Genomic DNA, 22,017 nt, shown 5'->3' with positions numbered 1-22,017 from the left:
GGCCTCAAATGAGATTGCCTCTATGCATTCGAACTAGATCATGTCACTTGCCCTGGTGTTGCCTCCCCCAGAAGCCTTCCAGGATCCAGCTTCTTATACCAATTTTGGCTGTGAACTGTCATCGTGTACCATGTACTGCTAGCCACTCCAGGAGCCAGACTATAAGACCTTAAGTGTACTCTCCTATTGGCTTATCTTTCCACCTCAGGTGCCAGATCAGGGACTGGTGGTGCACATAGTAACTTGGTAAATGGGGAATGTGGTTAGCTACCTATGTTCACTATCCCTGTGGCAAATGGCACCTCCCTGAGCAACAGTATGCCCCAAATAAAGCAGCTATATGACTGAATACAGTAATGTCTTGGGGTCACACAACTGCATGCTAACCCCACCCTCACCACCACTTGGTAACCAAGAACTATCGTCCACTCTCTCTAACCTGGAAAAGACATCTTCCTCCTGACGTTAACTGCAGACCACTGTCTACATAATGGACAGTTTACAACCCTCCCTGCTTCAGCTCAGTGAGAGTATTGTATAAGATGCTCTTGAGGCAAACAAAAATAAACATGTCAGCTGGCAGTGATGGCACACACCTTTAATCCAAACACTCGGGAGGCAGAAGCAGGTGAATCTCTGTGTTTGAGGCTAGCCTGGCTATAGATGGAGTTCCAGGATGGCCAGTGATACAAGGAGAAACCCTGTCTCAAAAAAAAAAAAAAAACAACTTGCCAAAGAAAGGATGCAGTAAAGGACAACTGAAAGCTGCCTGATTGCTTAGGCACACACAGCTACAACACAATGGAAACAATACACTTGCGGAACCATCTCCAGTGTCTCCCACCCCTTGATGGTTTCTAGCAGGGAAGCTCACCATACCATCAAGTAGGCACAAGGTCTGGAGCTTGAGTCCAGTACTCACTAGTACGCAGTTAGTGCCAAGCTGGAGGGGCTGCTCTCCCCAGTTCCTCAGTAAAATTGATTTTGTGTTCTTATAAAGACTTGCCCCAAACCTGCAGAGAGCAGTGTCTAGTTATTGTCAGGGCTGTGCTCCAGCCTCCAACACTCCCAAGTTCAATAGCACAATTGCACACAACCTAGTTTCCCCAAACCCTCACTTCCTGTCAGTTGCTCAAGCTTCAGCCTCCACGGTTCTGTCATCCTGAGTCTCAAAATAGCTTGTGATTCAGAGTGGCAGAACAGGTCCCCTTCAAAGCCCTTGGTTTGACAATAACCCAAATATCCAGACTAAAAGTGGCAGAGGGGAGGATTAGGGAACAAGCTAGTGAGGGTGATGACTGGCTGGAGCACCCAGGCTGTTTGCAGAGCAATGCCCATTCGGCTGCCTTCAACCATCACTATCCAACAAAGCTCACAGGCAGCCAGCTTGATTTCAGCTGGTTCTCTGAAAAGCCTGGCCCACCTTGTGGAGTCCCGGCAGCATGCCTGTACAGCTGACCCTGCCCACATTAAGGCAGGAAGGCCCATGCACCTCCTGTAACCCATGTCTTCCCACTTGCTTTCTAAGAAAACCAGTTTGTTTTACTGCTTTCATAGCCCCGCTCACAGCTCCTACCTTCACCTTCCACTCTAGCCATGAACCAACTTGCCCAACATCAGTCCATCCTGTACCACAGGCTACTTCTTTGCTTGCATGCTCTAGCTCAACAGTCAACCTCCCATTCCAGCCTTGACTTAGTTATCTTACACACTTGATCCTACTCCACATAACCCTGTAACCACTGATAACCAACCAGTTCAGCCTATGGTGTTTTCTACTGGCCATTTGAAGCCAGCAAAGGAAGATTCCCTAAAATAGCCCACAAAGCTGCACACCTGCTGTCACATCTTTGCTCCTTGAGTTGGAGGCCTCTCCATGTGACCTGTGATGCTGTTCCAATTTCACCTGTCCTACATACCTGGCCTTTCAGTGGCTGTCCATTGCTTCAAGATGTCTCATTCATGGGTATTTTACCTCCATTGTATATACCTGGTGGGGTCTGCTGAGACCACCAGAGGGCACCAGACCCCTAGAACCAGAGCTACAAATGACTGAGCCATGAGGAGCTGAAAATTTGAAACAAGGTCTTCAAGTGCAAACCTCTTCAAAGATGTCTAGTTTTCCATCTAGTGTTCTCCACTGCACTGACAAGTCTTATTCCCACATGGACCCATACCAACTGATACAAGCTTTAAGGGAAAAAAAACCTAAAAGCCACGGGCTGGGCTTCATCAGAAAAGCACTCAACCAGTACTAGTATATGCAAGGTCAAGGGTTCTACCACAAAAATAAGTAAATATACCATCCATAAACTGTAATGCCTTTCATGCAGACTCCTACCCAAACTGCCCAAACACCTAATTCAATTAATCCACAGTTCAGGCCCTTGAGTTTGACCCCTCCCAAAATCAGGCAAAGAAAAAGAATTTCCATTAGAGCTAAACAAAGAGACCTTATAAGGTTGTCTTACTGTATTGTCTTAAGGGTTTCCCCATGTATGCTTCCAAACTCAGGAATTACAAGAATGAGCCATACCAGATTTAGCTTCAAAAAAGGCCAGGAACCAGGCATGGGGTAATGGGGGAGAGCATACCTTTAACCCCAGCTTGAAGCAAAGCAGAAGCAGGGAGATCCATGTTCAGGACCAGTCAGAGCTATAGATCATCTTTAAAAAAAAAAAGGGGGGGGGGCTGGTAGGGAGGAAGGGAAATCACCTTTTAATCCTAGCACTCGGGAGGCATTCGATCTCTGAGTTCCAGGCCAGCCTGGTTTACAGTGAGTTCCAGGACAGGCTCAAAGACACAGAGAAGCCCTGACTCAAGAAAACAAAAAGAGGAGAGATGGCTCAGGGGTTAAAGAGTACTGGCTGTTCTTCCAAAGGTCTTGAGTTCAATTCCCAGCAATCACATGATGGCTTATAGCCATCTGTAATATAATCTGGTACCCTCTTCTGGTCTGCAGGGATGCTGTCAGAACACCGTATGCATAATAAATTTAAAAAAAAAAAAGGGGGGGGGGCCTGGAGAGGTGGCTCAGAGGTTAAGAGGACTTGTTCTTCCAGAGGTCCTGAGTTCAATTCCCAGCAACCACATGGTGGCTCACAGCCATCTGGTGCCCTCTTCTGGCCTGTAGACATATATGCAGGCAGAACACTGCATACATACTAAATCTTAAAAAAAAAAACAAAACCAAGACCTAAGTTGGAATGTAGGGACACAGAATAGCGGTTCAGCCAAGGCAAATGCTAACAGGGTACACCACACTGGCCTGTTACTGGACTGGACATTGTTAATATATATAATGGAGTTTTTATCTGAATCTGTCAAATGTTAATGGACTAGACATCATTAATGTAATTTTTGGCTGTATATATTACATATACTTATTGGATAGTTTTTATTAGTTATAAGCCTTTTTTAATTTTAGACAAAAAGAGAGGAAATGTGGTGGTATTGTGTTCCCCAAAATATTGTGTACCTTAATAAACTTATCTGGGGTCAGAGAACAGAAAAGCCACAAGATACTTAGGCTAGAAAATGGTGGCAGTCACACCTTTAATCCTAGCACTCCAGAGGTAGAAATCCCTCTGGATCTCTGTGAATTCAAGGCTACATTGGAAACAGCCAGGCATGGTGACTCAGGCCTTTAATCCCAGGGAGTGGCGGTAGAAAGCAGAAAGGTTTATAAGGCGTTGAGGACCAGAAACTAGAAGCATTTGACTAGTTAAGCATTTGGCTGGTAAAGCTTTAAAGGCTTCTAGCAGCACAGTTCAGCTGAGAACCATTGGGATGAGGAGACAGAAGCTTCCAGTCTGAGGAAACAGGACCAGCTGAGGAATTGGCAAGGTGAGATAGCTGTGGCTTGTTCTGTCTCTCTGATCATCCAGCATTTACCCCAATAACTGGCCTCAGGTTTGATCTTATTAATAAGGACTTTTAAGATTCATGATACACTGGTCCTAGACTTTGCCCACGCAGTTACTCTATACCCTCTGCTAGGAAGAATGTGAACAAGCCCCTACAGCAAGCTTTCATCTAAAGCTCAGTGGACTGGGAGGTGGACTGAAAGAATACCCAATAAACAGCAGACTCCAGACACATAAGCTTTTAGTTTATTTGTTCTTCCAGAAATTGTCTGTACACCACCGCAGATCAAATCACCGCAGAGCTACTCCTTTGGCTGTGAATCAAAAACATAAAAATAAATTTAATCAGCAACAACCTTGAAAGGATTTTTAAAGCTCAAAGACAAACTCTTAAAAAACTCATGCAAAACAAGTATTAATAACCTAAAACAGAAACTAAGAAAATGATGCAAACATCCAGAAATTAAACATTCAAATTAGAAATGAAACAAAAACAAGTCAACATCTCTAAATTGTAGACAGTCACTGTTAGTACAGTTACAAACGGTACACTTGTAAATGTACATATAAATGTTCACACACTTGCTCAAACTACGTCAGTAATAAGGAGTCTAGTGATCTACGTAAGAGCTTGAATTATACCTGTATCCAATCTCCACTCACTGAATCAGTGGCAGGAAAGGGGGAATGGGAAGGAGGAAAACAGACAGTTAATTAGTAGTCCCTTTTCAAACACCAAAATTAGCTGCACTGAAAAGTACATGCAATCAGGAACCTCGGGTGACTGTTCTGTGGTTGTACATGAACATTCCTCACACCACCCAATTCTGACAGCACCTTGCCTGATTACTACAGCTCCAAGGTGGCACACAACTGCATTAATGCCAGAGTGGTACCAAACCTACACTGTCAAATACCAGCATGTAGATGGAAGACACGTCCCCAAGGCTGAGGCCCCTTGGCTCTGCTTAGCCTTATGCTAAGCAGAGGACCCAGACCTGGGACTCTTTAGACTCCAATGGGGAGGGGGGGCTCTAAATGATTAGGCAAGTCTTGTGAAATCTGTTAAATCTTTAAAGCACACCAATCTTGGATACCATGAGGTATACAGATTTGTAACAAAAAATTACTACTGGTGCGTTGGTTTAAGCTCCACTGCATATAAAGGAACACCACATTCCAATATCAAGCAAAACAGTCCAGAAGCCATTACTATTTACAGCTCATTTTTGAGCTGGTTATTTTCCAAGGTGGTGCTAGTGAGATCACTAGACCCAGTGTCAGCCCCCAGAACACCTTCCAGAGGGACTGAGGCTGAACCTAGTGGCTCGATAAAGAATCTGTTAAATGGCCTTTAGGTCTGGCTCAAGGGACAAATCTGACCGCACCATCAAAACTTCTATCAATAAAAAGGTATAACCTGCAACACCTATGTAGTTCTATGGGCAGTGTTCATTAATTCCACAGTACTGATAGAGAAGCCAATTGATCATGGTCTCAGGCAGGCAGCTTGAAAGGTAGACATCAGGGGTTGTGGGCACATTTCTAAAACGCTATAATTTAATTCCACTGCACATTACAAATGTAGTAGAGTAGGAGACCCCATTCTGTTCATCAAAATGCATGTGGCGAAAATACCCTCAGTATGTTACCTCAAAGTTTTCTATTAAGAGCAGGAGACTAATGAGGATAGAATGCTGACGCTGGAGCAGATGCTGCTCCTGAGAGAATCTGCTGCTTTTGTGGCACCCTGGAGAGGATGGGTCACTGAAGCCATTTCCCCAACACCAGTCTCAAACTACAAGTTCAGGAGACCAGGGCACCTATCTCCTTCAGTGAGTCACCACCCCAAATGTAACATGCATTTTTGAGTTTCCAAAATAAATCTAAGTCTTTCCTTCTGGTAGTAAGCTACTACTTAAGACAGGTGACTGGCATTTATTTTAATAGGCCACACTACGAAAATCGTTGTTCAGAAGCCAACATGCAAAGCATCAAAGCCAGCTCAGTGAAGGTGACACATCCCCACACCGTGCTCAATCTCAGTACCTGCTAGATATTTCATTTCTGCTGAACAAGAAATCCAAGACAGTAGAAGAGGGGAAAAAAATTCACAGAACACTTGATTATTCAGCAGCCCAACACCTTAATTCCATTCCTCTATTCACAACTAGCTAGCAAAGCTGGTATAAAGCTATCGCTCAAATCACTGTGATCTCAGCTAACTGGCGAGGAAAGCAGTGTGACGTTTGGAAAGCATGGGCCACATTGATCCAGCTGCTTCAAAAACCATCACCCATGTTAAAAAATAAAATGAAACCCTAGGAACATGATCCGCTCTCCCTTGAGGTGTCTATGCCAATTAGCATGAGAAGGAAATTCTCACTGAAAGCACCCACTAGGATGGCTGAGTCAATGTGGCCTTGTTGGATTGTGCTAGTCTAGGAGCAGAAGAGGTGGGCCAATCTACTCTAGGACACTACTATGCTACATAGCTTCTCAAAACGTTACCTTCTGCAATCCAGAAGAGGGGAAAGAAAAAACACCGAGAAAGATTATTTAGAAAAGAAACCCTCTTCACAGACAATATTAAGCTCAACAACCACTGACGCTTCTGTGTCTCCCGGAACCGTACCTTTTTGCCAGCACCAACGTTGGCCTTTGCCGTGCCCCTGACCTTCTTCATTCTGTTCTTGCGCTCCTTCCGCTGTTTCCGGGAGGTCTTCTTCTTCTCATAGAGGCCATGCTACGAGAGAGAGAGCATATGTATCTGGTGTACCATCCCTTACCACCCTATAAGCACTCGGGAGGCAGAGGCAGGCGGATCTCTGAGTTCGAGGCCAGCCTGGGCTACAAAGTGAGTTCCAGGAAAGGCGCAAAGCTACACAGAGAAACCCTGTCTTGAAAAACTGAAAAGACTTTCAAACAGCTTTTACAAACATACCTTTTGTTTGTTTTTTTCAAGACAGGGTTTCTGTTTAGCTCCAGCTGTCCTTGAACTCAAGAGATTCGCCTACCTCTGCCTCAGTGCTGGGATTAAGGGTGTGTGCCACCACCACCCAGCCTAACATACCTTTTGAAGCTGCCATGACACTGTCTAACAGACTTCCCTTTCAATTCCTTCCTTTCTAGTGAAGGGGTAGACGACACTAAAAGCTCTACCCTTCCCACTGTGGAGATCCTAACCCATTAATCTGCCCTTGGTTATTCCTGGCAGAATCTTCACTACCCTCTCAGCCAACTCTTCAGCAATGATTCCCAGAGCACCACTTTAATAAATCTATCTGGCCAGGTGTAGCGGCACACACCTCTAATCCCAGCACTTGGAGGCAGAGGCAGGTTGATCTGTGACTTGAAGTCAGCAGAGCAACACCCTGTCTCAATAGATAGGCGTTTGTTACCAGTTTTGGACTAAATGGAATTCGGCCCTAGAATTTTAAAGCCACTGTCTGTGCATCATAACACACTGCAGCCCGCCCATTAAATAACCAGACTTTTCCTAGCCAGATGTGGCAGCACATCTGCAACACCACCCACTCCAGAGGCTGTGGGGGAAGACTGCTGCTGAGTTCCAGTTCAGGACAGGTAAACTACATGGAGATGGCCGAGGGGTGGGAGGTTAAGTCTGGAAAAGTACCCTAATACCATACTGGGAGGTCTTTTAAAGTCAAAAGGTTTAAGTTTAGACTTAATCCCATAGATGACCAGGAATCTTTGCATTAAGCAAAGAACCCTCGATCAACTTTTAGAATTCCTAGTACATATGTTTACTGTTCCCAAACTGTTTGGTATTGCTCATTCTATCTACTCACAACAGTGACAGTGGGAAACAAATTCTTCTAACTGGCCATCCTGTCTCAACCCAGGCTGGAATGACAGGCATGCATCCGGAGAACTAAAGCTTCAACAGCTGTTGCACAAACAGATACCTACCCTTGCCAGTCTGTGTTTGGGCTCATTCTTCTTAGCATAATCTAGAGAATCATAGATCATGCCGAAGCCAGTCGTTTTGCCGCCACCAAAGTGGGTCCTGAACCCGAACACAAAGATGACATCTGGTGTGGTTTTGTACATTTTGGCTAGCTTCTCCCGAATTTCAGTCTTTGGTACTGTTGCCTTCCCAGGGTGAAGGACATCAATAACCTGAAAAGAGGTATCAAGTTTAGTATTTGTTACAATTAACTACTTCTTCGCAATTGAAACACAGCACCCCAAACTTTGACAGGCTCATCCTTACCATCTGTTTCCTCTGAAGCAGACGGTTAGTCATGAACTTCCTGGTCCGGATCGTTACTGTGTCATTCTGCAGGTAACACACACGTTAGTAAAATTATGTTAATCATTTCTGGTCTTTGCCATGCTAATTCAGTAGTAGCGATGTGGCCAAGAGACACAAGAGTTGGTGGCAAACTGTTAAATAAGGGGGGAGGATCTCAGTCCAAAAAGCATGCGGCAACCTCAGCCACCACGTAAAATTACCCTGAACCCACTGACTTCTGTCATCAGCTTACTTTTTCTTTTTTCTTTTTTTTTTTTTTTGGTTTTTCGAGACAGGGTTTCTCTCTGTAGCTTTGCGCCTTTCCTGGGACTCACTTGGTAGCCCAGGCTGGCCTCGAACTCACAGAGATCCGCCTGCCTCTGCCTCCTGAGTGCTGGGATTAAAGGCGTGCGCCACCACCGCCCGGCTTACTTTTAATTATGGTTACCATTTGGGTTTCCCAAGCTCGGCTCTACTGGACTTTCGGATCTCTTAAGTTGTGTGGACTTCCTGAAGATCCCTGACCTCCAGTCATTAGATAACACCGCCCTAGTTACTGCAACCAATGCTTCCAGGGCTTGGAAACAAGTCTCAGTGGTTCCCAGAACCCAATGTCAGGTTGCTCCACAACCCCCCATAAACTCCAGTTCCAAGGGATCTCACACCCTCTTCTGACCTCAGTCATTATCCACACACACATGACTTTGCCAGCTTTTACCCTCAGTAAAGGACGAAGTACCACAGTAGCTAGCATTCAGCAAGCTTAACCAGACTAGAATTTTATCAGAGATCAACTAAAATCTGCAGAAGCTTGCAAATGCTTGCTAGCCTTTCGACCTTGACTGGAAGACTCTTGTTCAAGTCCTCTCGATGGTGCCTAGTCCTTGAGTAAAAAAGAAAAGCAGCCTGCAAGTGGCGGGCACAGTACCCTGCCTGTGAGAGAGGGAAAGAGACTGGGCATGGCCACGTTTTGGCAGCCTCCCCTCCAAGCATTCTGATGCTCCCAAGACACCCCAACTCTACTGGGTCGCTACGCCAACTCTGAGTCGCTACGTTTGCTAAGCTTACTCGACGGGTCCGCTGGCCCAGGAGCCGGAGGCGCCTTCTTCACCTCGGCCCGCCAGCGCCTGCCTCACCCCTGCCCCGCATGCCCAGCCGGAGGTTCCGCGGCCCCGAGGCCCTGCAACCCGCAGCGCCCGGCGTGTTGTGGAGGGCGGCCCGAGCCCCGGCTCAGCGGCCCGGGCGACTGGCCTCCGTGCGACATGGCCCGAGCAGAGTGGGTGGGCCCCGGACGGCTGCGGCTCCAGTGACGGGCCCGAGATGGCAGGGATGGCGCGGATACGAGACGGATAGAGACGACAGGCCGAGGAGACTCACCATGATGGCTACGGTGCCCGAGCTGCACAGGAGGAAAAGAGGACCGCTCTCTGCCGGCCAATCATATCAACGCGCACGGAAGGACCCGAGGCCCGGCGCGGGGGCGTGGCCAAAGCCTCGGGGCAGACCACGCCAATGCCTGACTGAAAGTGCCTAAAGCCACGCCTCTCTGCCTTTAGACACGCCCCCAGGACTAGCCTGCCCGATTTATGGTTTCGCAGCCCCAAGTTCCATTCCGATTCACTTCTTTTCCCTCCTGTTTATTGTATTATTATCATTTTTTTTTTGGAGACAGGATCTCACTATTTAGCTCTGGATGTCCTGGAACTCGCTCTGTAGACCACGCTGACCTCGAACTCCGTATATCTGTTAGCCTCTGCCTCCCGAGTGCTGGGATTTTAAGGCGTGTGCCACCACACCCGGCACAGTTCACTTTTAATGTTGTTTGTTTAAATTCTTCTCAGTGGCTCTTTGTTTAAATTGCTTCCATCAAGCCGGGCGTGAGAGACTGAGGCAGGCAGATCTCTGAGTATCGAGGCCAGCATGGGTCTACATAGATAATTTTTAGGTCAGTCGGGGCTACGTAGCGAGACTCTAACTCAAAAAAATAAAATAAAATAAAGATTACCTCTAGATGAGTTAATCTTGAAGACCATTAAAGAAGGCCTTTCGGTCAGCATCTCCATTTTACACCAAGGGAAACAGCAGAAACCTTAACTCAGTCTTTCATTTCACGGATGCAACACGGCACATGGTTGCTTATTTTTTCGTAAGTTTTTTTATGTGTGTTGTTTTGGATTCTTTGAAACAGGGCCTTGTGGTGAAGACCATCAAGGCCTGGAAAAATTCGTTGTATTACTAAGAATACTCTGAATTCCTGATCCTCCTGTTGGCACCTCCCAAGTGTGGCACCACATGTACCAATATATTGGATTGGGAGGGAATTGGGACTGCTATGATTTGGTTATAAGACTGAGTGTCTCTAAAAATGTGCTGAGCCCGGCATGGTCAGACAAGAGGATCAGAGTTTGAAACTTGCCCTGGGCTGCATAGCAACTTGCAGACCAGCCCGGCTGTATCCTGGTTCCAATCAAAATTCTAAAAGAACCGAGGATGTAGTTCGCTCAGGGGTAGAACCTTGTCCAGTATGCAAGGACTCTGATTCAGTTCCCAGCACTAGTGGGGGCGGGGTATGATAAGTCATCTATTTGAGCCCGGTGTGGTGGCACACACCTATGATCTCATCAGTCCGCAAAGTTGAACAAGAGTAGCCAAGAACTTGAGGCCACTCTGGGCTACAAAGCAAGTACCAACACACTGACTAGGGTTACACAGAAGAGAACCTATCTCAAAAATATTGTCATTTTTTTTCAAATCTTTGTCCTTACACAAAATTAGCTTATAATGTTTCCTGATCCAAGAGTTATGCTTTGCCTAAAGTGAAGCAGTATGTAAAAAGGAATGTAATCCTGCATTATTTCAAGGGGAACCCCAGGGGCTAGTGTGCACAAGGAAATCAGACTATACCTCTGGCATCTGCCTGCACATACACGTTAGGTCCCAAAATGGCAGCGCAGATGGCAATATTTTAGGGTGATGGTCTGGGTCCCACCTGAGCTTGGTTTTGCTAGAAACAAAAGCTTAAAGCATTTCTCAGAAGCTCTTAACAGCTGGCTGAAGGCTCCTGATGGCATCTGTCAGAGTCTCTTCTGCCCCATAGCTAACTACTGGCTTTTCTGAGCTGCCCCACCCCAGTCATATGACCCTATTAAACCTAATAAGCTTTGGCAGCTAGGTACTGGCCTCTACGGTAGCCAGGCAGTTTTTAATATACTGTTATTTCTCTCCATGGAGATTGGTGGGATTCTGTAGTTTCTTGCTGCACCTAATTACAAAGCACATAATTAAAAATGAATCATATATATATATATATATATGTGTATGTATGTATATTTAAGCCAGACATGTTATCTGAGCACTGAGGATATGGCAGCAGACAGATGGTAAGTTCAAAATCACCCGGGACTATATAATGAGATCCTTTCTCAGGAAACAAAACACACACACACACACACACACACACACACACACACACACACACACACACACACACACGTGTGTCCAATTTTGCCCTTGTATAAATTACAATTTCCCCTCAAATAACTTTATAGACTGGAGGCTTGTGTGTGCAGCTTTGTCTTCAGCTACTTATTTCTTCTTTTGATTGCCCACATGGTGCTCTTCTGTTCCTTTGGCGGGTGAATTTTGTCTTCCAATGTCTCCAACAATTAGATGGAGATGTTCTTCATTCACAAAATATTGATTTTCTTCTTCTTCTTCTTCTTCTTCTTCTTCTTCTTCTTCTTCTTCTTCTTCTTCTTCTTCTTCTTCTTCTTCTTCTTCCTCTTCTTCTTCTTCTTCCTCTTCTTCTTCTTCTTCCTCTTCTTCCTCTTCTTCCTCTTCCTCCTCCTCCTCCTCCTCCTCCTCCTCCTCCTCCTCCTCCTCCTCCTCCTCCTCCTCCTCCTCCTCCTCCTCCTCCTCCTCCTCCTCCTCCTCCTCCTCCTCCTCCTCCTCCTCTTCTCTTCTTTTTTTGCCTTGAAATAAAGCACAGTACTTCTCTGACGTTTTGAGAAACCCACAGGAAAGGGGATTTTTTTTGACTAACGCGGCCTGGGGGCATTTTACACAGGAGCCGCTAGGTGGCGGTGTAGCGGGAGGTCGCAAAGCAGCATGTGCAAAGCCTCTCTTGACAGACTCCCGCGGCGGAAGAGGAAGCGGCACGTGCGGCGCTCTACGGTGGCCGAGGGACAGCGGCTGCTCTCTGAGCGCTAAATCCAGAAGCGCCCGGGAAGCTGCAGCGACAGTGGTTTCTGTAGTCCGAGCCTGGAGAAGGGCGCCTGGCAGCCGGCACCATGGTGAAGGAGCAGTTCCGGGAGACGGATGTAGCTAAGAAAATGTAAGACGCGGCTGGGGTGGAGGCTGGGGTCCCGGGTCCCAGAGGGTTCCAGGTGAGGGACAGCTGTGAAGAGAGAGAAGAGAGAAGTTCCAGGATGGGATTTCAGATCTTTCGGGGTCCCTGAACTGTGGCGGAGAAAGTGGGACGGACCGAGCAGTGTCAGAACGGGCGTCCTGAGCCAGGATGCCACCTCCCGAAGCCCCGCGCTGACTCCTCTCAGGAACTTTTCCCTGGCACGAGGAGACAGTGTGTGCTGACCCGAGGTTGTCAGCTAGAAAGTGGGTTCACAGCAGCTAGGCGGCAGGCTGAGATCCAGTCTGCTGCTGTTCCGGGCCTTCTGCTTCAGAACCTAATTATTAAACAGTAGACCCTCCTTAGGAGTTTTCGGGTTTTTTGTTTTGTTTTGTTTTCCCCCCAGACAGCGTTTCTCTGTGTGGCTTTGGAGCCTATCCTGGAACTCACTCTGTAGACCAGGCTGGCCTCGAACTCACAGAGATCCGCCTGCCTCTGCCTCCGAGTGCTGGGATTAAAGGCGTGCACCACCACCGCCCGGCATTCATTTATATTTCAGCGAACACGAGAGAGTCCTGAGGCCAGTGTTGAGCACTAAAGATTCCGCATGAAGGCAACATTTGCTGCATGGTCTAGTGGAGAGTAGTCAAATCAGCTATGGTTGCGGCAAATGCAAAGACAAGCAGAGGGGATCATGGGAGCACATGTAATGAATAAGTCCGGGCTCACCACAGACCAGGCCTTTTTCTAAACGCGTATTGGAGGGACAGGGTGGGCTGATAGAAGTGAGGCAGGGGACTTATACTGTGTGAGTCTTGCAAGGAGTGTCAGACTTTTGAAGTGTTTGACCAGAACAGCATTTGAGTAAGATTCCTCGTTCTGGGAGGCCATGGCAGGGATCCAGACTGGAAATGATGATGGCCTGAACAGGGGGTGGGGACCTGAGGATGGGTGTAGGGACATGGAGAGAAGGGGATTCAAAGAGGCTTAGTGTGTAAAGTCGAAAAAAGAGTAGAGATGGAGGTAAGAGAGAAATGAGATGGACATTGTTTGTGTGTGGTTGACATTCACTAGAACAGATGTCTAACCTGGGTGACCTCCAGCTGTTCTCAGTATCACCCCTCCCAGTACTTCACACCCACCCTATACACTTAAAATACTTTGTCTCACAGCAGCCCCAGGATACTGTTAGAATGCAGATGAGGTCAATTGTGATGGCACAGGCCCGTAATCCCAGCAATCAGGCCAAGGCAGAAGGATCATAAATTTGAGGCTAGTCAGAGCCACATAGCAAGACCCTTCATTTGAGAAGAAAACTAGATCTGTGTCACTTGGATCTTCCAGTAGCTCTCTATTACACTGACACTTCATACTCTCCTGATTCCCAAGCCTTGCCCCGCCCCCAGGCCTTACTAGAGTCATCCTGTACCCTTAGCTAGCTGTCTGTGCCCCACTGTGCTGCTTGCATGTGGTTGCTTGACGATGCCCAGAGTGGGTGGGCCCAGGGATCTGTCTTCTGCTTCCAATGTTCATTCTTCTAATTGCCTTATGTGTGGGCTCCTTTCCTACTTGGAATCCAGCTGGAAGGTCAGTTTTGCAAAGAAGCTTTCTGTGGAGACCCTGTTGTGCCCCCAGACTACACCATTCTATGTCATTTTGATTCTCTACATCTTTTATGAACAGTCATCACTCCATGGGACATTGGTTCCAACCCCCCAGCACTCATAAACAGATACTAAACTAAGAGGATGTTAAGTCCTTTATGCAAAGTGGTACGGTATCTCTAGATAGTCTATTTGGCTTTGTAAATTGTTGCTTTACTGTGTTTTTGTCTGTTTGTTGGTTGGTTTCTTAGAAAATAATGAAAGGGAGAAAGCCTATATACATATTCAATATAGACGTAATAATTCAGATACACTGTGTTGAAGATGCCTATGCCTGGTTGACTAGAAGTGGCTAACCTAAAGCGATCTGGCAAGCAGATAGCCATTTGTACAAAGGAACTAGTCAGAGGCTCATGCAATGAAAAGAAACGAGGGTTATGACCCAGGATAAGGTGGGGCTCCAATATTGCATGATAGCAGTGGAAGAAGAAACTTCAGAAGACACTAAAGGAGTAAGTAAATAAACAAATGACACTGAAGAAGGAACATACAGCAAGAGGAGGAATCCCCAGTGTGTAGAGTACCATGACACCAGAGAGAGGGAAGGAATTCCAGATTGGGAAGGGAGCGGGGTGAACCCCCAGTGCCTGCAGAACAGTAAAATGAGAAAGTTATTCTCTTCATTAGGCCAGTCACCTGTGACCTTGGAGAGCAATAACATTTCATGAGGGAAATAGAAACTGTTTCCCATAAGATAAAGGGTTGTTTTGCAGGAAGACCTAGAGAAGTTAAATTATATTTGAGTCTGGTGGAACTAGCCTGTCCAGAGAGTCAGAAGGGCAGGGTAGTTTTGGTGGGTTCCATGTGTGTGTCTGGACCCATGGGCTTTGATGTACCTTTTCTCCCTGTTTGTTTCCATTGCAGAAGCCATATCTGTTTTGGAATGAAGTCCCCTGAGGAGATGCGCCAGCAGGCACATATCCAGGTCGTCAGTAAGAACCTCTACAGTCAAGACAACAACCATGCCCCTTTGTTGTATGGAGTGCTTGACCATAGGATGGTAAGGTTCTGTCCCACTCAGTGTCCGACAGTTGACCCACTAAATCAGGTGGCTTGCCATATGGGAAGGAGCCAGGGTTTCTCTCCCTCCCCTCCCCCTGCATGTCTGAGTCTGAATTAGGAATTCTAGCCTTTGCCTGTGCACCCAGCTGTTTGTGAGGTGTGAGCCCTAGGCCCCTTTCTTGTGCTTTCCACTAATGGTTGGGTATACTTTCCTCCAAAGGGCACAAGCGAAAAGGACCGCCCTTGTGAAACCTGTGGGAAAAACTTGGCAGACTGTCTAGGCCACTATGGGTATATCGATCTAGAGCTGCCGTGCTTTCACGTGGGGTACTTCAGAGCAGTCATTGGCATCCTACAGGTGAGCAGGGGAGAAATTCAACAGTGCTTAGTCAGGGGCACTGGAGTGAACCAGGCACTGTGAGTGAGGAGGGGTGTGTCCGGGGAAGTTTTTTAGTTTGTTTTTGTTTTTTATTTTTATTTTTCTGAGAATGTTTCTCTGTGTAGTGGGGGGAAGTTTTTATACTAAATACATGGTATCATTGTCTTAGGGTTTCTATTGCTTTGAAGAGACACCATATCCAAGTCAACTCTTATAAAGAAAACATTTAATTGTTGAGGCTCTCTTAGAGTTTCAGAGGTTCAGTACATTATCATCATGGTGGGGAGCATGGTGGTGTGCAGGCAGACATGATGCTGGCTACATCTTAGCTTGCAGACAACAGGAAGTTGACTGAGATACTGGGCGGAATCCTGAGTGTAACCTCAAAGCCCATCCCCACAGTGACACAGTTCCTCCAACAACGTCAAACCACTCCAACAAAGCCACACCTCCTAATAGTGCCACACCCGATGAAATTATGGGTGCCAATTACATTCAAACTACCACAATCACAATCTTGTATTATGTTAAATTCCTTACAGATTCTGTAATGTTTCATTTCCCTTGAGAAGTAATAGCTGACAGAGGAGATGGCTTAGTGGGTAAAGGTACTTGATGCCAAGTCTGACCACCTGAGTTCAATAGCCAGGTCCCATGATGTCTAGAAGAGAACTGACTCCTTCTGCCCTCTGACCTCCACACACACGTAAGCTACAGCATGTGTGCAGATATACACACACCATCACACTAGAATAAGTAAATGTTAAAAGAAAACAAGCAAACAAACAAATGGAAGTGGTAGCTTATTCATTGCAAATAATGTTAAGCTAGGCTTAACACACACTGTAATCTTAGCACTCAAGCAGAAAAGGAGAATTCCCAGGTCCAAGGCCAGCTGAGGCTGTATAAGGGCTCAGAAATCCAGATTCCAATTGTTAAAAACTCTGTACTGGTGATGTGCACCTGTAATCACAGAGCTAGAGAGGCAGAAGCAGGAAAATTGAAAACCACGTGAGTTCAAGGTCACCCTGAACTAAATAACAAGACTCTGTGCCCAAAACCAAGGGCTGTGGATATAGTTCATTGATAAACACCTGCTTAGCATGCATAAGGCCCTAGGTTCAATTCCCCAGCACTGCCCAAAAATAATCAGTTGAAATAATAGAGAAAGCACAAAGAAAAAGATAGCAACAAAATCTTGCCAATCTGGCCTTGAGTACCGCCAACATTCTGAAAACACAGGCTGGCTCTATGTGTAGGTCTTGATTCATGATATTTCACTCTGTGTACACAACAAAGGGGTGACAGCAGTATTATTACATTTATTTATTTTGTGTGTATATATATATATATATAGATATAGATATATATGTGGGCACTCAGTGGGGGTCAGTTTTCTCCTAACTTGTGGTTCCCAGGGATTGGGCTCAGATGATCTGGCTTAGCAGCAAAGCACCTGTCCCAGTAATCCATTTTGGTAGCTCTAAGAGTGGCTTTTTGTTTTGTTTGTTTGCTTGATTTTTTTTTTCATGACAGGGTTTCTCTGTGAAGCTGTCCTGGAACTCACTCTGTAGACCAGTCTGGCCTTGAACTCATAGAGATCCGCCTGCTTCTGCCTCCTGAGTGCTGGGATTAAAGGCATGTGCCACCACTGCCCAGTCAGAGGTGGCAGTTTTAAAAGGGAGGAATTTTTTTGTTTCTTACCTTGGTTTCCATTCTGTTTAACCTTTAAAAGATGATCTGCAAAACCTGCTGCCACATTCTGCTGTCCCAGGAGGAGAAGCAGCAGTTTCTAGATTTCCTGAAGAGGCCTGGTCTGACCTACCTGCAGAAGCGGGGCCTGAAGAAGAGGATCTCAGATAAGTGCCGGAAAAAGAGCACTTGTCACTACTGTGGCGCCTTTAACGGTGAGGGGATGCCCAGAGGCTCAGCGACAGCCCTTCTGCCCCATTCTTGTTTCATGGATTGGTTCTGTAGGATGTTTTAGAATCAGCCTTTTCCCTGTGAATTAGGCTTATGGGCGCAGCAGCTGGTTTGTTCCTAGAAAATGTTTCTCTCTCCTTTGATTGCTGTAGCAGTTTCATTAGACTCTACCCTTTAGCCAGTATAGCTGAGACCTGACTTTTTTAATCCTTGGTAAATGAATTCACTCTTGTAGGTACTGTAAAGAAATGTGGTTTGCTGAAGATAATTCATGAAAAATACAAGACCAACAAAAAAGTCGTGGATCCCGTTGTATCAAATTTCCTGCAGTCCTTTGAGACAGCCATTGAGCATAACAAAGAGGTTGAGCCACTGCTGGGAAGGGCTCAGGTGAGCTGAAAACACATGCCTTCCCTTTGCCTGCACCTCTCAAGCATCATGCAGGGCACACATGTGCACACACATACACTAGTACACATTCTTTTCCTCCTCCATGCTCCATCCCCAATGATGTTGTCAGCTCCCCATAGTACTTCATAGAACTGTGGCAGGTGTGCGTCTGGCACTAAGTTTATTGGGATTGGCCTTGTAACTCCATTTTTTTTTTCCGGCTTGCTTTATTTATTTATTTAAATTAATTAATTTTTAAAATTAGACTCATGATATTAATTACATTTGTGGTATTCATTGATTACATTCACAGTATTCATTCAATAATTATATTATGATATTAATTAATTAATTAATTGTATTGATTTATTACATTCATGATATTATGTCCTGATACTACTGTCCATTTGTGGGTTTTTTCCATCACACAAAACAGATTCTGTACTTAGTAAATCATTGCTGTATATTCCTTTCTTCTCTATCTTGAGATAATGTCTAATCTTTCTGTCTCTATAAATTTGTGTATTCTATATATTTCTTTTTTTTTTTTTTTTTTTTTTTTTTTGGTTTTTCGAGACAGGGTTTCTCTGTGTAGCTTTGCGCCTTTCCTGGAACTCATTCTGTAGCCCAGGCTGGCCTCGAACTCACAGAGATCCACCTGTCTTTGCCTCCTGAGTGCTGGATTAAAGGCGTGCGCCACCACCGCCCGGCGTATTCTATATATTTTATGTAATACAGTTCTATAGTATTTGTCCCCTTTTTTTTGAATGTAAAAACATTTTATGTACAACTGCAGGAGAAATAATACACAGATAGCTTGAACATAAAAACAGGTTATAATGTAAAAGTCCAGGATTATTTTAAACAGTAAAATATTTTCTCTGTAGAAAATAGTATAAATGATAACATTTCCCAATAAGCCCTTTTAAGCCAAATGATAGCTGAATTATACATATAAATATTGATTAGATTCTGGGATACAGAAGAAACCTATCTTAATCTGTTCCGAGAGCCATGTTTTACTTAAGTTGTTTAAGTGAGATTCCTATTCATATTCCCCTTCACTGTTTGATTTACGGCAGACATTTTTCTATAGGCTAGTCCATATTCTAAAAAGATTTTAGCCTCCTCTCCTGAAAGTATGGCCAGCATTTTATTTTATCACCTTGATACAGTACAAATTCTTATCGTAATAGTGAAATGTTTCACTAAAGTTTGCCCAGTGTTTGGGTAAAACCAAAACTTATTATAAGCCACAGTCATCCTAGGGTCCCCACGCTAGGTAGCCTCCCTGGTTCTGTGGGTTGCAGTCCGATTGTCCTTTGCTTTATATCTAGTATCCACTTATGAGTGAGTACATACCATGTTTGTCCTTCTGAGTCTGGATGTAACTCCATTTGTTTGCTTGTACTTCCCTTTAGTGTTTTCTTTCCTCGTGGATGTGGGGGAATAGACAGGGTCCCAGTGTGTAGCCCAGGATCTTCCATTCCCATAACTCCTCAGTCTCCTGAGTCCTGGCATTACAGGCTTCTACTGCCATATCCCGGTCGTGGGCGGAGCTGCTTAGTCCAGCCCAGTCTATGCCAGTCCATGCCTTTGTGGGCAGCACTGCAGTACAAGTCCTTCAGGAATTGGACAGAAATTATAGTTTGTCCCCAGAAGACTAGTGAGCACTCAAACTCATGTCACACATAGTACAAGTCCCGAGGTTGGTGAAGAGTAGAGCGTACTTGCCAGCCTCCTCTTCCCAGTGCCCCTTGGCAGGCTGTTGTGTCACTCTTGGAGAACTGCTCTTGCTAGTAAATGGTTTCTAGACTTTGCAGTCCTCTGGCTTTTCTGTTTCCTGGCATACCAGTGTCCTGTCCAGCTGTGACAGATCCTCAGCTGAGGTCTGGCCTCTGTTCTCTTCCTACCATTTCTCAATGCTCTTCAAGATTTCCTACCCTATTTTCTCCGATGGTAGGGAGGTGTTTCTAACATTTCATTATTGAAACGTAAGATTCATTTAATAAAATCCCCAGAAAATTTAGTCAGTAGAAAACAAGACACATAATGACCATTTTTTGTGCATTTGATTTTGAGACAGGGTCTTTCTATGTCAGTGGTTCTCAAGCTGTGGGTCTTGACCCCCAGGGGTCGAACAACCCTTTCACAGAGGTCACCTGAGACCTTCGGAAGACACAGATGTTTACATTACAATTCATAACAATAGCATAATTACAGTTATGAAGTCGCAAAAAAATAATTTAATGGTTCGGGGGTCACCACAACATGAGGAACTGTATTAAAGGGTCTCAGCATCAAGAATATTGAGAACCATTGTTCTATGTAGTCCTGGCTGTCCTGGAGCTTACTATGTAAACCAGGCTGGCCTGCCTGTGCCTTGAAAAGCAGGGATTAAAGGTGTGTAACACCATACCTGGCTCCATTCTTAGGATTTTTAGATCTCTAGTAATGTGCATAGTTCTCAGTAAGTTAGTGGTTCATAGCTTAACATTTTAAATATATTTGTTAATTCTCTAAGAGTTTCATACATACATACAATATATTTTCATCATGTTCACACCCTACTCTTCCCCTAAATCCCCTCAGATCCACTGTCTATCTCTTTCCAACTTCATGTTCTCTCTCTTTTTTAAATAACCCACCAAGTCAAATTTATGCTGCCCATATCTCAAGGGTGTGGGGTCATCTGCTGGAACATAGTTAACCCACCAGAAGCCACACCCTTAAAGAGAACTGGCTCTCCCCTCCCTAAAAGCCATAAACTAGCAATGGCTCCTTAGCCAGGGTGGAGTGTCGTGAGCCCTTCCCCTCCTCCACAACATAACACTTACACTGATGAACTTAATTCAAAGGTAATATAAACTGATTAAGAAAAAACTGATTATAATAAAAAGAAAACACAATCAGTAGTTAGATGCTTGCGAAAGGATTTCCATTGACTATCCGGAACCCACATGAGGTCGGGGAGCCATTGTGGTGGTGTATGCTTATAATCCCAGCCCTGGGGAAGTGGAGATGGGAAGAACCCTAGGGCTTGCTGGCTAGCTAGCCCTAGGCAAGTCTCCACCACATAGCAAGTTTGAGGCTGCGTGGGATCCTGTCTTCAAGAAAAGCAAACACAGGGAAGGATAACTTTACCAACCTTAGGAAACTGACCTACCATCTCCTTCCTTCCTTCTTCCTTCCTGTAGGAGAACTTGAATCCCTTAGTTGTTCTGAATTTGTTTAAGCGCATCCCCGCTGAAGATGTCCCTTTACTTCTGATGAACCCAGAAGCTGGAAAGCCCTCTGATTTGATTCTCACCCGACTTTTGGTGCCTCCCTTATGTATCAGACCCTCTGTCGTGAGCGATCTGAAGTCTGGAACCAATGAAGATGACCTGACAATGAAACTGACAGAGATCATTTTCCTAAATGATGTCATTAAAAAGGTCAGTGTTTCCCGTTAACTTGTGCATTCTGCACTGTGTGCATCTAGAGATGTTAGCTCACTAGAATGCAAGAAAACTCAGAGAGCAGGTTTGTTTCTGATCTTTCTGTACTCGTAGCACCGGATCTCAGGAGCCAAGACGCAGATGATCATGGAGGACTGGGATTTCCTGCAGCTGCAGTGTGCCCTCTACATCAACAGTGAGCTCTCTGGCATCCCCCTCAACATGGCCCCCAAGAAGTGGACTCGAGGCTTTGTCCAGCGCCTGAAGGGGAAGCAGGGTAGGTTCCTGACAAGATCTACCATTGTTACCTACTGAGGGAGTATATGTCTGTTCAGATCCTCAGAAACAGCCCGAGGCATGTAATGGGACCTATGGTGTTTTTTATTTATTTAGGTCGATTTAGAGGTAATCTGTCAGGGAAGAGGGTGGATTTTTCTGGCCGAACAGTCATCTCACCTGACCCCAACCTCCGGATTGATGAAGTAGCTGTGCCCGTTCATGTGGCCAAAATTCTAACTTTTCCTGAGAAGGTAAATACCATTCAGCTGCCCAGTTCTTTGTTTCCAATCCAATGTTTCTATTTTGATATTTCATGCTACATATAGAGGCAAGTCTCCAGAAACCCACACAACTTTGTGAAAATATCTCATTCCATTTTTTTTTATTTTTTATTTTTTTGGTTTTAAAAATAGTGCTCTGTCTGCATATACATCTGCATGCCAGAAGGGGGCATCAGAACCCATTACAGAT

General features: G+C 45.3%; 2 protein-coding genes across 6 annotated transcripts in view; one reads left to right on the top strand and one right to left on the bottom strand.

Annotated features, from left to right (window-relative positions):
- Positions 1 to 4,090: 4,090 nt before the first annotated feature.
- On the bottom strand, positions 4,091 to 9,569 carry Rps24 (ribosomal protein S24). Of its 5 annotated transcripts, none has more exons than XM_052733624.1 (7): positions 9,502 to 9,569; positions 8,104 to 8,169; positions 7,800 to 8,009; positions 6,502 to 6,612; positions 5,916 to 5,936; positions 4,509 to 4,528; positions 4,091 to 4,180 (listed from the first exon to the last, which is right to left on the bottom strand). In XM_052733624.1, the coding sequence occupies exons 1-5, from the start codon at positions 9,502 to 9,504 to the stop codon at positions 5,928 to 5,930; spliced, it is 399 nt and encodes a 132-aa protein (XP_052589584.1). In that variant the 5' UTR covers positions 9,505 to 9,569; the 3' UTR covers positions 4,091 to 4,180; positions 4,509 to 4,528; positions 5,916 to 5,927. The 5 variants fall into 5 exon arrangements, with proteins under 5 accessions (XP_052589584.1, XP_052589585.1, XP_052589586.1 ...); XM_052733625.1 differs by having other exon boundaries at positions 5,916 to 5,933; XM_052733626.1 differs by lacking the exon at positions 5,916 to 5,936.
- Positions 9,570 to 12,291: 2,722 nt separating this feature from the next.
- Positions 12,292 to 22,017, top strand: part of Polr3a (RNA polymerase III subunit A) — a 47,383-nt gene continuing 37,657 nt past the window's right edge. The window contains exons 1-8 of the mRNA XM_052733622.1: positions 12,292 to 12,457; positions 14,998 to 15,133; positions 15,356 to 15,493; positions 17,250 to 17,421; positions 17,673 to 17,827; positions 21,025 to 21,264; positions 21,382 to 21,544; positions 21,661 to 21,797. Of these exons, the coding sequence (XP_052589582.1) occupies positions 12,414 to 12,457; positions 14,998 to 15,133; positions 15,356 to 15,493; positions 17,250 to 17,421; positions 17,673 to 17,827; positions 21,025 to 21,264; positions 21,382 to 21,544; positions 21,661 to 21,797 (1,185 nt within the window). The 5' untranslated portion in view covers positions 12,292 to 12,413. The remainder of the gene's footprint in view (positions 12,458 to 14,997; positions 15,134 to 15,355; positions 15,494 to 17,249; positions 17,422 to 17,672; positions 17,828 to 21,024; positions 21,265 to 21,381; positions 21,545 to 21,660; positions 21,798 to 22,017) is intronic.

Source organism: Peromyscus californicus, unplaced genomic scaffold (genome assembly GCF_007827085.1).
Source record: "Peromyscus californicus insignis strain IS unplaced genomic scaffold, ASM782708v3 Scaffold_12__1_contigs__length_115047231, whole genome shotgun sequence".
Classification (NCBI taxonomy): domain Eukaryota; kingdom Metazoa; phylum Chordata; class Mammalia; order Rodentia; family Cricetidae; genus Peromyscus; species Peromyscus californicus.
This window is presented reverse-complemented; position numbering and strand designations above follow the sequence as displayed.

What these genes read in the sequence shown, in the direction of transcription:
- Rps24 (XM_052733623.1), bottom strand. An exon ending in TGCTTCAGAGGAAACAGATG is followed by an intron (nt 8,010 to 8,103) that starts GTAAGGATGAGC and finishes ACCTCTTTTCAG; the next exon opens with GTTATTGATGTCCTTCACCC. An exon ending in CCAAACACAGACTGGCAAGG is followed by an intron (nt 6,613 to 7,799) that starts GTAGGTATCTGT and finishes TCTCTCTCGTAG; the next exon opens with CATGGCCTCTATGAGAAGAA.